Source organism: Desmodus rotundus, chromosome 11 (genome assembly GCF_022682495.2).
Source record: "Desmodus rotundus isolate HL8 chromosome 11, HLdesRot8A.1, whole genome shotgun sequence".
Lineage (NCBI taxonomy): Eukaryota > Metazoa > Chordata > Mammalia > Chiroptera > Phyllostomidae > Desmodus > Desmodus rotundus.
Genome location: NC_071397.1, coordinates 3,711,114 through 3,724,953, shown reverse-complemented (window position 1 = coordinate 3,724,953; position 13,840 = coordinate 3,711,114). Strand labels below are relative to the sequence as shown.

Here is a 13,840-nt window from a genome sequence, read left to right as displayed (position 1 = left end):
CCCATCCTGAGTAATCCAATGTTCTACTATCTTTTGTTGATGATCTTTGGCTTCAGTCTCCAAACTTGCCTTCTCCCTGAAGCTACCTGAAAGGCTTGGCTTCACATTGCAACTTGAACGGTGGAAGCAAGAAGGGAGTCTGTGCCCTACACAGGGACGTGGGGGTGTGTTTTGGGGGGGTGTGCCCAGCTTTACCATGCTCTAGCGCAGGGGTTATGCTGGACGAAATCTCTCCCCAGCCCTGGAAGGCCTGAACAGACACTGCCCCTCGAGCTTCTCTCCCACACTCATTTATTGGCTCTCCTTAATTTTATTCCCCATTATTAAAGTAGGAATTACTGGTCCGGCAGGAGGAGGGTCGCACACGCACGTCCTGGGGGCACTGCAGGCTGACTATGACCTTGCAAGCCTGGATCTGAACCTCCTCCTCTGGGTGGATGACCAGGGCGAGCAGCCGGTCTGCCAGTCGGGACTCGTCCCCGAAGAGGGCTTCGTGCAGAGACTGCTCGTTGTAGTGCCATTTCACCGCACGGTAGTGAGGTGTGTTCCGGCCCTCACTCAGCCGCTCTGCAAACACCAGCACTTCGAACAGCAGGCTCCCCGGTTGTGTGGCCTGGAACAGGTTCAGGAAGTTGGAGTGCACCTGTGATGGGGATGGAGCGAGGAAATCCAAAGTAAGCCCCAAGGTTCTCCTTTCATCTTCCTATTGCCTCAACTCCCCAATATACTTAAGTCCCAGATTCAACTCTATGGGATTTTTTTAGTTTTCCTTTCATTATCATTCTCTAACATAACTACATTATGGTCGTAAAACATGAGTAATTTGGTAATAAGACTGATTCTAGGAAATATGTTATCACATACTTTAATATGTGGTTAATTTTGATAAAATATTTTGTGTGTTTGAGGGGAGTGTGTATTTACCAAGTATAGAATGTTCTGGGCTTGTCTAATGGCTCGAGCTTATTTGTATTATTACCAGTAAGTATACCCTTAACTAGTTTTAGGTTTTTATCTATTAGTTGCTGGAAGAGTAGTTAAAATCTTCCAAATCTTCACTGTGGTAGTTAGTGGACGTGTCCGTTTTTCTTTATAATTATTCAACTCTGAGAGAGGAGGGAACCCTGCCATTTGTGACAACACGGACGGACCTGGAAGACATTGTGTTAAATGAGATGAGCCAGACAGGGAAGGACAAATACTGCCTGGTATCACTTTTATTTTTACATGGAATTTAAAAGAAAGAAAAGTCAAACTCACAGAAACAGAGAGAGACGGTTGCCAGCGGTTGGGGGTGGGAGATAGATTTAATGTAAAACATGGTGTCTATAGTGGATAACACTGTGTTATATAATGGAAATCTTCTAAGAGATTAGAACTTAAATGTTCTCACCCTCCCCAAGAAAACATGTGAGGTGACTGATGGGTGTGGTAACTGACTAGCTGGGGGGAAGCCTTCACAATGCATACATATTATCAGCTCACCACAATGTATGCTTTAGATATCTCACTATGTTATCTGTTAACTACACCTCAATAAAACATGAAAAGAGGAGAAAAAATTTTCCTTATAATTCTATTAAGTTTTGTCATCTATATTTTGAGATTATATTATTAGGTTCATGTAAGTTTAGAGTTGATTTATCCTTCTGAAAGATCAATTATTATGTAGCAACCTTGTCTATTCCTAATAATGGTTTTTGTTATTAGTAGCTTTTCCCTGATATTAAAATAACTACATTAACTTTTGTTTTGTCACCTGTTCCTGATTTTCAGAGTTTAGAAAATCCTTCAAAGAAGATCCCCCTCCCAACAAAATTCTTTTTTTTTTTTTAATTTATTTTTAGAGAGAGGGGAAGGAAGGGATAAAGAGAGGGAGAGAAACATCAATGTGTGGTTGCCTCTCACGTGCCCCCGCACTGGGGACCTGGCCCGCAACCAAGGCATGTGTCCTGACTGGGAATCAAAACAGCATCCCTTTAGTTTGCAGGCCGGCACACAGTCCACTGAGCCACACCAGCCAGGGCCCAACAAAATTGATTCTGATTCTACTGGGATAACAGAAGAGAGAGTGGTTTTCAATGTATCTAGTGCAGAGGCAGGAAGAGGAACAAGACAATCTTGTCAGGGCTAAGTCTGTCTGGAGAATCCACAGGTCTTCCTTCCCCAGTATCTGAGTTGGCGTCCCTCAGCCCCTCATCACTTCCCTTCTCACCTGGCAGTTGAGAATATCATAGAGAAGGTCATTCTTCTGTGCCAGGTAGCTCAGCAGTCGTATGGCTTGTACCTAAATAAAGGAAATAGTAAAGCATGAGAAGGCAGGTGAGTCTGGGCCTCCTCCCTCTAGATGCTGTGCCAGGGCTGGTCAGGAAGGCAGGGCCTGGGCCATGGCCTTGAGGCACCTGTGCCAGGATATAGTCCGACTGAAGAATCTCCATCAAGGCGGGCATCACCCGTCGCAGCTGTGGGTGCACAAAGTCAGGCAGTGGAAGGTTGTTGAGGAGCCTGAGGCCTGCAACATGTAGATCTGAGTCCCAGATGGTGGATATCAGTTCCAGGACCTTGACGAAGTGTTCCTGGGGGAGGGAAGAGAAGAGGAGTCTGCTTTTAGATCATGATCTCCAACACTACCCCAGCCTCTGCCTTCACACTTCCTGGCCCCCGCCCATGATGCCTGAGTTGAACTCAGTAGACAATTCCCTCTAACTTAAATGCCCAACATGATTTTACCTAGTTGACCATTCCCATATTCTTGAAATTCTTTCTTTACTTGGCCTCTCTTTCACAGACTTCTTTCCTGGTTCTTCTGTCCAACCCCTCTTCTTTATCTTCATCACTCCCTTAGTGATACCATCCAGGCTGAGTGTTAAGTATTATCCCTATGCTGATGCCTTTCAAGTTTGTTCCAGGCCTGTCCCTGACCTTGTTATATATTCAGGCAACAATTCCACCTCTTTCCCAAAATGTGTAATAGGCCTCTCAGAGTTAACACACTGCCAACCTCAGACCTGCTACTTCCACCATCTTCCCTTTCTCAGCTGTCTGTTATGCCTTCCTGCCAAAAATCTGGCCAAATACCTATAGTCCTCCTTAACTACTTTCTTTCTCACAGTCTTTTTCCAACCCTTTAGAAAACCCTTTTGGCTGTACCTTCAAAATCTATCAACAGGAGAGAACAAAGATGGAGGCCTAGGTAAACACGGCTCGCCTCCTCACGTACCCGCATCAACATTACAACTAAACTACAGAACGACCATCACTCGGAGCCACCAGAAATCAAGCTGAATGGAAGCCCTGCAACTATGGAATTAAAGAAGAAACCACATCAAGATTGGTAGGAGGGGCAGAGATGCAGAAAGGGCTGGTCCCACACTCACATGTGGTGGATAAAAGTGGGGAGGGATATCTCAAAATGAGGGGTCCCAGTCCCACAACAGGCCCCCAAGCCAGGTTCCAGTGCCAGGAAGATAAGTCCCCATAACTTCTGGTTGTAAAACTAGTGGGAATTTAGGTTGTAGAAGACAGAAACTGCTGGATCCCCAGACAGTTCCTCTGAAAGGGCCCGTGCATGGACTTACTCAGACTCACTCCCTGTGAGCTCCAACACTAGGGCAGCAGCTTGAAATGCACCAGAGGCCTTTCAAGGAACTGTAGTGTCTGGCATCAGGGGAAGAGCTGGGGGACAGCTTCCTTCCAGACAGAACTGTTGGCAGAGGCCATTGTTCCTTTTCTGAACCTGCCCCTGCGCAGAGCCACTCAGCTGGCAGGTGGGCACATTATGTGAAACTCTATCAACATGACTCACACTATTTGCCCTGATGATTCCTTGAAGCTCCACTGCATGTAACTTTTGGGCCCACCCAAGATGTTTCCAGTGGCTTTTCCATATGAATGATTTGTCTTGACTCATGCTTCGGATTTTCCTAAATCCTCTCAAACAAGCAGCATCTGGCCTCAGCAAGCTCTATACCTCTTGCTAAGTGGACCCAGGCCCACCAGTAGCTGGCCTTGGTTCAGAGCTTAGCCTCGCTGGGGCACCTCCAAGCCTAGCACAATAGCAGCCATCTGCAGATTGCTTTGTAGCTTATGCTAGGTGGCCCTGGACAGAAGGCAGGCAGTAGCTGACCTTGGCCTGCACCTCCCGGGAAGCTCCAGAGCCTGTGCACCCAGTGGAAGGCTACAGACTACATTGGAGCTCCAGCCAACCACTCCACAAGTGACAGACTCAAGGGGTGAACTCAGTGGGCACCAGAGCCCTGCTGAAGAAAGTCCTGCTTTGTGGAGTGGGCCCCTACACAGCTGAGCCTCCAGAGTAGCCAGAGGTTGGTGGTCAGTGGTCACAGCCAATCCTTCCAGCTGATCAGCCAGGGTAAATCACTCTCATTGACCTGTCAACAGTAATTAAGGCTTAACTACAAGAGGAGGGGTAGTCAGCCTACCTGAAGGGCACACTTCAAGTACCCAGCTTGGGTGAGAGGGGAGGCTGCACCACTGGGCCCTACAGGACAACTACATTAGGTCACACTTCCAAACCTGGGAGACATAGCAGCTCCACCTATTACATAGAAACAAACACAGGGAGGCTGCCAAAATGAGGAGACAAAGAAACATGGCCCAAATGAAATAACAGAACAAAACTCCAGAAAAAGAAGTAAACAAAATGGAGACAAGCAAGCTACTAGATGCAGAGTTCAAAACACTGGTTTTGAACATAAGGATGCTCAAGGAACTTAAAGGAAGAGGAGATGAATTCAGAGAGAACTTCAACAGCATAAAAAATGACTTGGAAACCATTAAAAAGAACCAGTCGAAAATGAGGGATATACAACTGAAATGAAGAACAATTTACAGGGAATCAACAGTAGAGTGGATGAAACTGAGTATCAAATCAGCAACTTGGAATATAAGAAAGCAAAAAACACCCAATCAGAACAGCCAGTGCTTAGGGCTGATTTGGTGGGGAGGATAGAATTTCTGATTCGTTTTATCAGAAAAAAAAGAATCCAAAAAAATGAGGACAGTATAAGGAGCCTCTGGGACAACTTTAGGCACACCCACATTCACATCATGGGGGTGCTGGAAGGCAAAGAGAGAGCAAGAAATTGAAAAACTATTTGAAAAAATAGTGACAGTAAACGCCCCTACCTTGGTGAAGGAAACAGACATACAAGTCCAGGAAGCACAGAGAGTACCAAACAAGATGAACCCAACGAGGCCTACACCAAGACACATCATAATTAAAATGCCAAAGGTTAAAGACAAAGAGAGAATCTTAAAAGCAACAAGAGAAAAGCAGTTAGTTACCTAGAAAGGAGTTCCCATAAGACTGTCAGCTGATTTTTCAAAAGAAACTTTGCAGGCTAGACGGTACTGGCAAGAAATATTCAAAGTGATGAAAAGCAAGGACATACAACCAAGATTCCTCTACCCAGCAAAGCTATCATTTAGAATCAAAGGGCAGATAAAGAGCTTCCCAGACAAGAAAAACCTAGAGGAGTTCATCATCACCAAACCATTATGATATGAAATGTTAAAGGGACTTATTTAAGAAAAAGAAAATCAAAAATATCAACAATAAAATGTCAATAAGTACATATCTATCAACAATTGAATCTAAAATATAAAATTAGCTAACAAGCAGAACAGAAACAGAATCATAGATATAAAGAAAGTTTTGATGATTACCAGATAGGATGGGAGTCAGGAGGATGGGCAGAAAAGGTGAAGGGATTAAGAAGTATAAATTGGTAGTTACAGAATAGCCATGGAGAGGTATAGTACAGCATAGGGAACAGAGTAGCCAAAGAACATATATGCATGACCCATGGACATGGACAGCAGTGTGGGGATTGCCTGAGCGAGTGGAGAAGGGGCTGGGTGGAGAGGGGCAAAGGGGTAAAAATTGGGACAACTGTAATAGAATAATCAATAAAATATAATTTAAAAAATAAAATAAATTTTAAATATCTATTAAAAATTAAGCCACTTTTCACCACCCACCTTCTACCACCCTGTTCCAAGACACTGTTCTCTCATCTGATTTCTGCAATAGCCTCCTGTCTCCCTGCTTCCACCACTCCAACCCCATATTTGTTTTCAGAACAGAAGACTTGTTAGACATGCCACTCGTCTGTTCAAGAGTCCCTAGTTCAACCCTGACCGGTGTGGCTCAGTTGGTCGGTCATTGTCCCACAAAGCAAAAGGTTGCTGGTTCAACTCCTGGTCAAGGCACATGCCTGGGTTGCAGTTCGGTTCCCAACTGGGGCACATATGAGAGGCAACAAATTGAGGTTTCTTTCCCTCTCCTTCTCCTTTCCTTCCCCTCTCTCTAAAAATAAACAAATAAAATATTTTTTAAAAAGAGTCCCTAGTTCATTGAGGGTAAAAGCTGAAGTCCTTACAGTGGATTCTGATCCAATACAATCTTCCCCGCTTCCCCCAGTATTATTACTTCGGCCTCCTCTATTCTCTCTTTGGCTTCCACAGTTCCCGTCACAATGGCCTCTTAGCTATTCCTAGAATGTGCCACGTACACACTTATTTTGGGGTTCTTGCGTTGGCTGTTCCCTCTACTTGGGATGCTCTCACTCCTTGTTCATAGCTCACTCTCACCTCCTTCAGGACTTTAACGTCACCCCCGTGAGGCCTCCCCCGTCCACCTCCTTTAAAACCACCACACCACTCCGCCCAGTCTTTCTTGTCCCCCATCTCTTTTCTCCATACCACTGTCACGTTAACACTTTTTATTTTTAAACTTTTTGTTTTCCAATAATAATGAATTCACAGGAAGTTGCAAAAATAGTACAGAGAGGGCCTGTGTGCTTTTCACGCAGTTTCCCTCAATGGCCACATCTTCCATATTAACACAATATCGAAACTAGGAAACTGGTGTCGGTACAATGTGTGTGTATAATTCTATGTCATTTTATCACACGTGTAGATTCATGTAACCGCCACTGCAATCAACAGATTCCACCAGAATTGGCACATCACCCCAAAGGTCTTCCTCGTGGGACCCCTTATAGTCCCACCCAATCAGCCCTAACCACCGGCAACAGCTAATCTGCCTTTTGTCCTACAATTTTGACACTTGGAGAATGGTGTAGAAATCGTATTATACTTTGTGACCATCTGAGATTTTTTTTCACTCAGTATAATGCTCTTGAAATTCATCCAAGTTGTTGAATACATCAATAGTTCATTCCTTTTTATTACTGAGTAGTGTTTCGTGGTATGAACTACCAGCTTGTCTAACTATTTATCTAATGAGACACATTTTGGTTGTTTCATTTTCGACTATTACAAATGAAGATTCTATAAATAATTATATACAGGTTCTTGTGCAAATTCAAGTTTTCATTTCTTTACGATAAATGCCCAGGAGTGCAAATGCTGGTTGGTAAATATATAGTTATATATTTTTTGTAGAGTTAGATTTTTTAAGAAACTGCCAAACTATTCTACATTCCCATCAGCAACGTTTGAGAAATCGTTTCTCAACATCTTCACCAGTATTTAGTGCTGTATTTTCATGTGCTTATTTGCTATCTGTATGTCTTCTTCAGTGAAGTATCGCCACGTCTTCTGCCCATTTTCTAATTGGATGATGTTTCTAATATTGAGTTTTGAAAGCTCTTCATATAATCTAGACATGAGTCCTTTGTCAGATATGTGGTTTGCAAATATTTTCTCCCAGTACATAGCTTATTTTTGCATCCTCTGAACAAGGTCTTTCATAAAGCAAATGTTTTTGATTTTGATAAAGTCCAATTTATATATTTCCCTTATCTTTTTTAAATGAGAAGTTACTATTTTTTAAAGATTTTATTTATTTGTTTATTTTGGGAGAAAGGGGAGGGCAGGGAGAGAAACATCAATGTGTGGTTGCCTCTCACGTGCCCCCTAGTCAGTACCTGGCCCGCAACCCAGGCATGTGTCCTGACTGGGACTCGACCCTTTGGTTTGCAGGCCAGCGCTCAACCCAAGGAGCCACACCGGCCAGGGCTATACATTTATTTTATAGATCATGCTTTTTGGTGTCATTTCTACAAACTCTTCATCAAGCACTAGATCTTAATGAAGACCACCACGTCCATCCCAGCCTTCCTTACCAACGTTTTTGATTGTATTTTTCGCCATAGCACTTGTCATAGTTTCCTTATTTGTGTACTGCCTGCCTGCCTGGCCTTGCCTGCTAGAACAGAAGTTCCACTGGTACAGGGATCTTTCCCATTCTGTTCACTGCTATTTCTCCAGTGCCTAGCACAGTGCCTTGGTGCAAAGTGCGTGCTCAGTAGACATTTGTTGAATGGATAAAGGGGTCTTGGGCTCAGAGATGGAAGATGCTTGGACCTAGAGGTATCACCCAAGACAGGTAACCTCACAAGCTGTACCTTTGTGAGCCACATAAAAGGGAGACAAGAATCCTAGAGTGAGGACCACAGCATTCCCACTAGAACCCTACTCCTTCCTGCCCCCACCCCTGGCTGTCTCCTAAGATTTGAAGGACAGTGGGAGTCAGCAAGCCTAGGAAGGGGTTTCAGGCAGAGAGAACAGCAGGTGCAAAGGCCAGGAGTGGGACAGCATGAAACATACAGTGTAAATGGCTGGGGGGTGGGGCAAGGAGGTGGAGAGCCTCAAGAAGAGCAAGCATGAGGGTGATGGGATCAGACCCCTCTGGAGAGATCTGACTTAGGGAATGGGGACGAGCTCCATTTTGAATGTGTTGGGTTAAAGGGCTGTCTAAGTGGAGCAGCTGGCCACGGGTCTGGAGGTCAGAGGAACCCCAAGCTGTGGACAGAGATGCACACCTAGATGAAAACTGAGGCCAGGGGGTGGCTGTCTTCACAGGGAGAGAGGAGAAACAGGGTTCAGGACCTCAGGATACAGACCCTGGGGAGAGAAGGAACAGTGGTGCCCAGGGACTTGTGAAAAACACGGCTCACCTGTTGAACTGCACGCTGGGTATGGGGCCCGAAACCTTCATTCCCAACCAGCTCTCCAGGCAATTCCAATACGCTTGGGAGTTACAGCCTTTGGGAAACTGAGCGGGCCAGGGTGGAGAGGGCGCAAGGAAGTGAAGACCTAGAAACTTTTTTTGCCCCAAATAGAGTTTGAGGCCAAAAAATTAAAGTGTGGACATAGCAAGGGTAGGGAAGGAAATGATGCCACGGGAACACTCATCAGGGCTGGTGGAGGGTGTACACGGATACAACCCTTCATGAGAAGCTGGGCACACCCTTCCACCCAGCCATTGCCCTCCTGCACACAGGCCTTCCTGGAGAAAGTCCCCACATCCCTGCGACAGATGTGTTCACAGCACAAAAAATGCAAACTACTCAAATGCCTACCTGTGGGCAAGTGGATACATAAAATCGTGGTGGGAAAGAAGGAAACAGAGCTTCCCACAGCAATATGGTTGGATCTTTCAATGTCGAGGGAGAAAAAGCAAACCACACAATACAAACTTCATACTCCCAGATACAGGAAGCTTAAACATTCCAAACCATATTTTCCCTATTCATTGTCTGCCGTGCCCTGCTACAATATAAGATGGTCCATGCAGATATGGCGCAGCTACCAGGAAGTCAAGGGAATGATGAGCAAAATGCAGGGAAATGATAGCCTCTGGTAGGGGAAGGGCATCTAACCTATTGGTCATGTTCTAGTTCTTAGCCTGGGTCCTGGTCATTCCTGTTTTGTTCTATTGGTATCCTTTCTACTGGACACATACAGTGTTTTTAAGTTTTAAATACTTCACGTATTTTCAATTTGGGAGAGGGAGACCATATGTTAGAAGTTTGGAGGTCAAGGAAGAGATTTTTTTTCGTTGTGCTTTTTTAAGAAGGGAGGGACTAGGGCATGCTGAATACAATGGCAAGGAGCAGGAGCAGCCACCTCAGACAGACAGGATGGCTGGGAGAGGCCCTCAAGGATGGGATGGGACCCAAGACGGAGACTAACATTGACCGCAGACAGGAAGGAGCCATGTGTTCATGGCACCAGCAGGAAGGGATGGGTGTGGAAACAGGTAAGGCTGAGGCCTGCTAGCAGGAAGCTGGGGAACTGACATCTGGTGGGCTATATCTCTACATGGTGGCAGGGAAGGCGGCAGGGGCCCAGCCACCAGCCTCTCACCAGCACCACCTGGGGGCTGTGGTATGACACTACATCTGCTCTTGGTCCCTGGTTCCGGACACAGAGCTCCTAAAATTCTTGCAATTTCCCGATTGGAAGGTCGATTGTTACTCACAATGAGTCCCTTTCCATCACCCCTGGGTCTATGCTAATGGGACGACTTGTGGCACAACCCTAGATAGCTTCTGGATGGGGGGCTGGTGCACAGAAAGACCAAGCCATGATTAGAGGGTTGAGACTTTTAGCCCCACCCCTGACCTCTGGGGAGAAAAGAGGGGCTACAGATTGAGTTCAATCTCCAATGGCCAATGACAAATCAATCGTGCCTACATAATGACATCCCCAGAAACAGTCCCAAGTGACAGGGTTCCGAGAACCTCTGGGCTGAGCACACAGAGGTGCTAGGAGGGAGGCGTGACAGAGAAGGGGTGAAATCTCTGACCCTTCCCCCATACTTGGCCTCACGCATCTCTTCCACTGGCTGCTGCTCCCCAGTTGTGTCTTTTATAATAAACCAGTAAATGTAAATAGTGTTTTCTTGCATTCTGACAGTCGTTCTAGTGAATTAGCAAACCTGAAAAAGGGGGTCATGAGAACCTCCGAATTTATAGCCGGTCAGTCAGAAGCACTGCGACTTGTTACTAGCAGCTGGAGTGGGGGGGGGGCAGTCTGGTGGGACTAAGCCCCTCCCCTGGGGGTCTGCGCTAGCTCCAGGTAGTGTCGGCATTGAAGTGTGGAACACCCAGTTGGTGTCACAGAGTTGGTTGGTGTCAGAAAGGACCTCAGGGGATATTCTGCTGTTTGGGGGTCAGCAATACTCCATTTTCACACTTATTTCTAAGGAAAAAGCTATTTCTGGGTTATGAACTCGGACCCAGATAAGCTTCTGGAACGGGACCTTACCCCATGACCATTAAAGGACCCAAGGACTGCAGGCGTCTGGGTCCTTCGCCCCACCCCCTGCCCCTGGGCTCACCTGAATTTTGAGCCTGAATTTTCTGATGCCAGAGAACGCTTTAAGTGTGTTCAGAGCTTGGATCTTGACACTGTTGTCCTTGTCATCCAGCATGGAGCCCACCAGCACAATGTCATCAGTAGTACAAGCAGAGGCCTAGGGGATGCGGGGGAGAGGAAGAGGCGGAAGTGCCCATCCTGGGACCCCCCACCCCGTCCCCCATGTCACCAAGACCTGTCAGCACAACCCTCCCGCCAACATCAGCCAGAGAGAAAGGTCCCAGGACACAGTCAAGGGGCAGGGGTAGCTGTAGCCCCCAGGGGCCAGGCTGACGAGGAGGGCCCTCCTACTTCCCTTCCCTCACCTCGGCCTCCAGCAAGTACACGCAGCGGGTGATGCTGTGCAGGATCATGCTCTTGGCGTACTCATCCTGTTTGCACTCCAAAGAGTTGAGAAGCCTCCGGAGCTCCCCGGAGTCCCGCCCGTGCCGCTCTCGCTCGATTGCCAGGCCTAGACAGCCAACCCAGCCCCGCTCAGGCTGTGGACTCAGAAGTGATGAAAGAATGGGGTTGGGAAGAGGGGCAGAAGGACCTGGGGACAAAGCTGTCTTGCCTTTTCTGAAGAGTTGGCTCGCCCCATGCAGGACCACCATGTACAGTGGAACAGGGTGTGTTCTGCACGAGGCATCATACCTAACGCTGCATCATTCATATAATAAGCGTTACAGTGTTTAGTATCTACTACAACAATTTCCTGGCATAGGCAGTAACGTGTACTATTTCATCATAATTAGTACATGGCAATGATATTCCAGCAGATGGCAATAAAAAGTTGCAGAGGGAGTGCTTTTTCAATCCTCACCTGGAAGCTAGAGTGAATGTAGATTATGAAGGCCTGCCGAGGAGCCCCGAGGAGCCCCGAGGTGCTATCCACTCACTACCCAGGCACCCTGAGCTAGAGTGGGTTTAAGGAAGATGGAAAGGAGGAAGGGGAAGGAGGATCTTGAAGGAGTCACCTTTGGGCCCTCCCATACTGGAGGCCTCGGGAGCAGGTGGCTCTTGGGGCTGAGCCCTCTCCCCAGGGCCCGGACACTCACGGGCGATGCAGATGGGCGAGGTGGTGGAGAGGGGCGGCTGGCATTTCATGCCAGCTCTGATGGCCTTGTAGAGCAGGTAGATGGCCCCGGCACCCGTGGCCAGGCCCACTACACTTTTGCGGATGTCCAGTTGCCCCAGGCACTGCTGGACGCTCTTGCCCATGTCCTCAGCACTGCCTTGCACCCAGGTGGGAGCTAGGCCCGAGGCACTGGGTAAGGGCCTTCCGGAACCAGAACTCTGGCAGGGCCAGGAACCAGAGTCCCAGAATCGGAACCCAGGCAACAAAGGAAATGGGAGAAATGGTGGGATGGAGGGTGGTCGGGAAACAGAACAGAAAGAGGTGCTTGGAAGGAAAGTTTAACTTAGAGGCTGTAGGAAATGAAGACCAAGAGATTACGGGTTTAAAAAAGCCTAGAGCAGGAAGGATATCCACAACCCCTCTTCTTCAGGGGAGTCAGGTTAGTGGGGCCCCAGCGGGCAGCTCCGGAGGCTGCCTTTCTTCCATTAGAGGGCAGCAGAGGCCCAATTTGTGGGCTGGGCCTTTGGAAGTTTCCGGGAGGGGTGTTTGGGACGTGTCCACTGGCAGCCCCAGTTCCCTCTCTTCCCTGGCCCTCCTATCTTCCATCTCTTCGCCACAGATCCACTGCGGGGCCTCAGGTGCTTCTGCAGGTAGGGCCCCTCTGAGAAGAGGGACACACCTTAAAAAGTTCTGCAGAGTCTGGAGGCAAACCCGTCATCTTTCAGCATCTGCATGTTCTCCTATATAATGTGTATTTATTTACCTGAGGTACCAAAAACTCTCAATGGCAGTTGTCTGAACTCCAACATCCAGCACAATCCTGTACTTAGTAGGTGCTCAAGTCATGACTTCTGTCATTCTTTGAGGACTTGAAGGCAGACCAGTGACACAGAATCTGGATACAGGGGCTCCAGGCCCATTTAACCAGTGTGACCCCAGACGACAAACAGACTGCCCTTGCCTGGGTCTCAGTTTCTGCATTTGCAACCTGAGGAGATCCAGACCTACCATTCTGAAACCCCAGCGTTAAAATTTAGGTAGGTCTGTGCCTTTAAACTATGGGGGCCTAACTTTTGAGTTCCATGTTCCAACCCCCCCCCACCCCAATCCATCCCCACTACCACCACAGAGCAGGATGAGGCATGAGGCCTCCTCTGACTCACATGCCACCACCCTGGAAGATGAGAGGCTTGGGAGGCCTTGATCTTCCCCACTAGGATGGGGCAGGTGAGACCAGACCGTTCTCTCCTCCTCCTTCCCCACATCTGCTGACTTCACCTTCTGGTACAGAACCAGGAGGTGACAGGCCCCAAGCCGGCCTCATGCCCAGAGACAGCACTGAGCGTGGCTGCACCAGAACAGGCTTCGCCTGCCTGGCTGTGAGCCCCTGTTGGAAGGCTCTGGGTCCTGGGCTGCACTGGGCCTTGAAAGAGGTGGAGAAATAGGAAAACAGCCTCTGCAAGGATGATGCCGCCAGCCGGGCCTGTCCACCCAGAGCCTTCGCCATCATACCTGGCTGCATGCAACACTCTTGCATAGCCATTCTCTTCCTTGCTCTCTGCCGTCCTCGGTCCTCCTCGAGTCATTCCTATCGCTCCAGGCAGCCCCACGTAGCCCCATGTAGCCTACCCC

General features: G+C 47.7%; 1 protein-coding gene across 1 annotated transcript; it reads right to left on the bottom strand.

Moving 5' to 3' along the window:
- Positions 1 to 274: 274 nt before the first annotated feature.
- Positions 275 to 13,287, bottom strand: ARMC12 (armadillo repeat containing 12). The gene is made up of 6 exons (XM_024558001.3): positions 12,108 to 13,287; positions 11,457 to 11,602; positions 11,114 to 11,248; positions 2,403 to 2,576; positions 2,216 to 2,287; positions 275 to 643 (listed from the first exon to the last, which is right to left on the bottom strand). The coding sequence occupies exons 1-6, from the start codon at positions 12,349 to 12,351 to the stop codon at positions 311 to 313; spliced, it is 1,104 nt and encodes a 367-aa protein (XP_024413769.2). The 5' UTR covers positions 12,352 to 13,287; the 3' UTR covers positions 275 to 310.
- Positions 13,288 to 13,840: the final 553 nt, after the last annotated feature.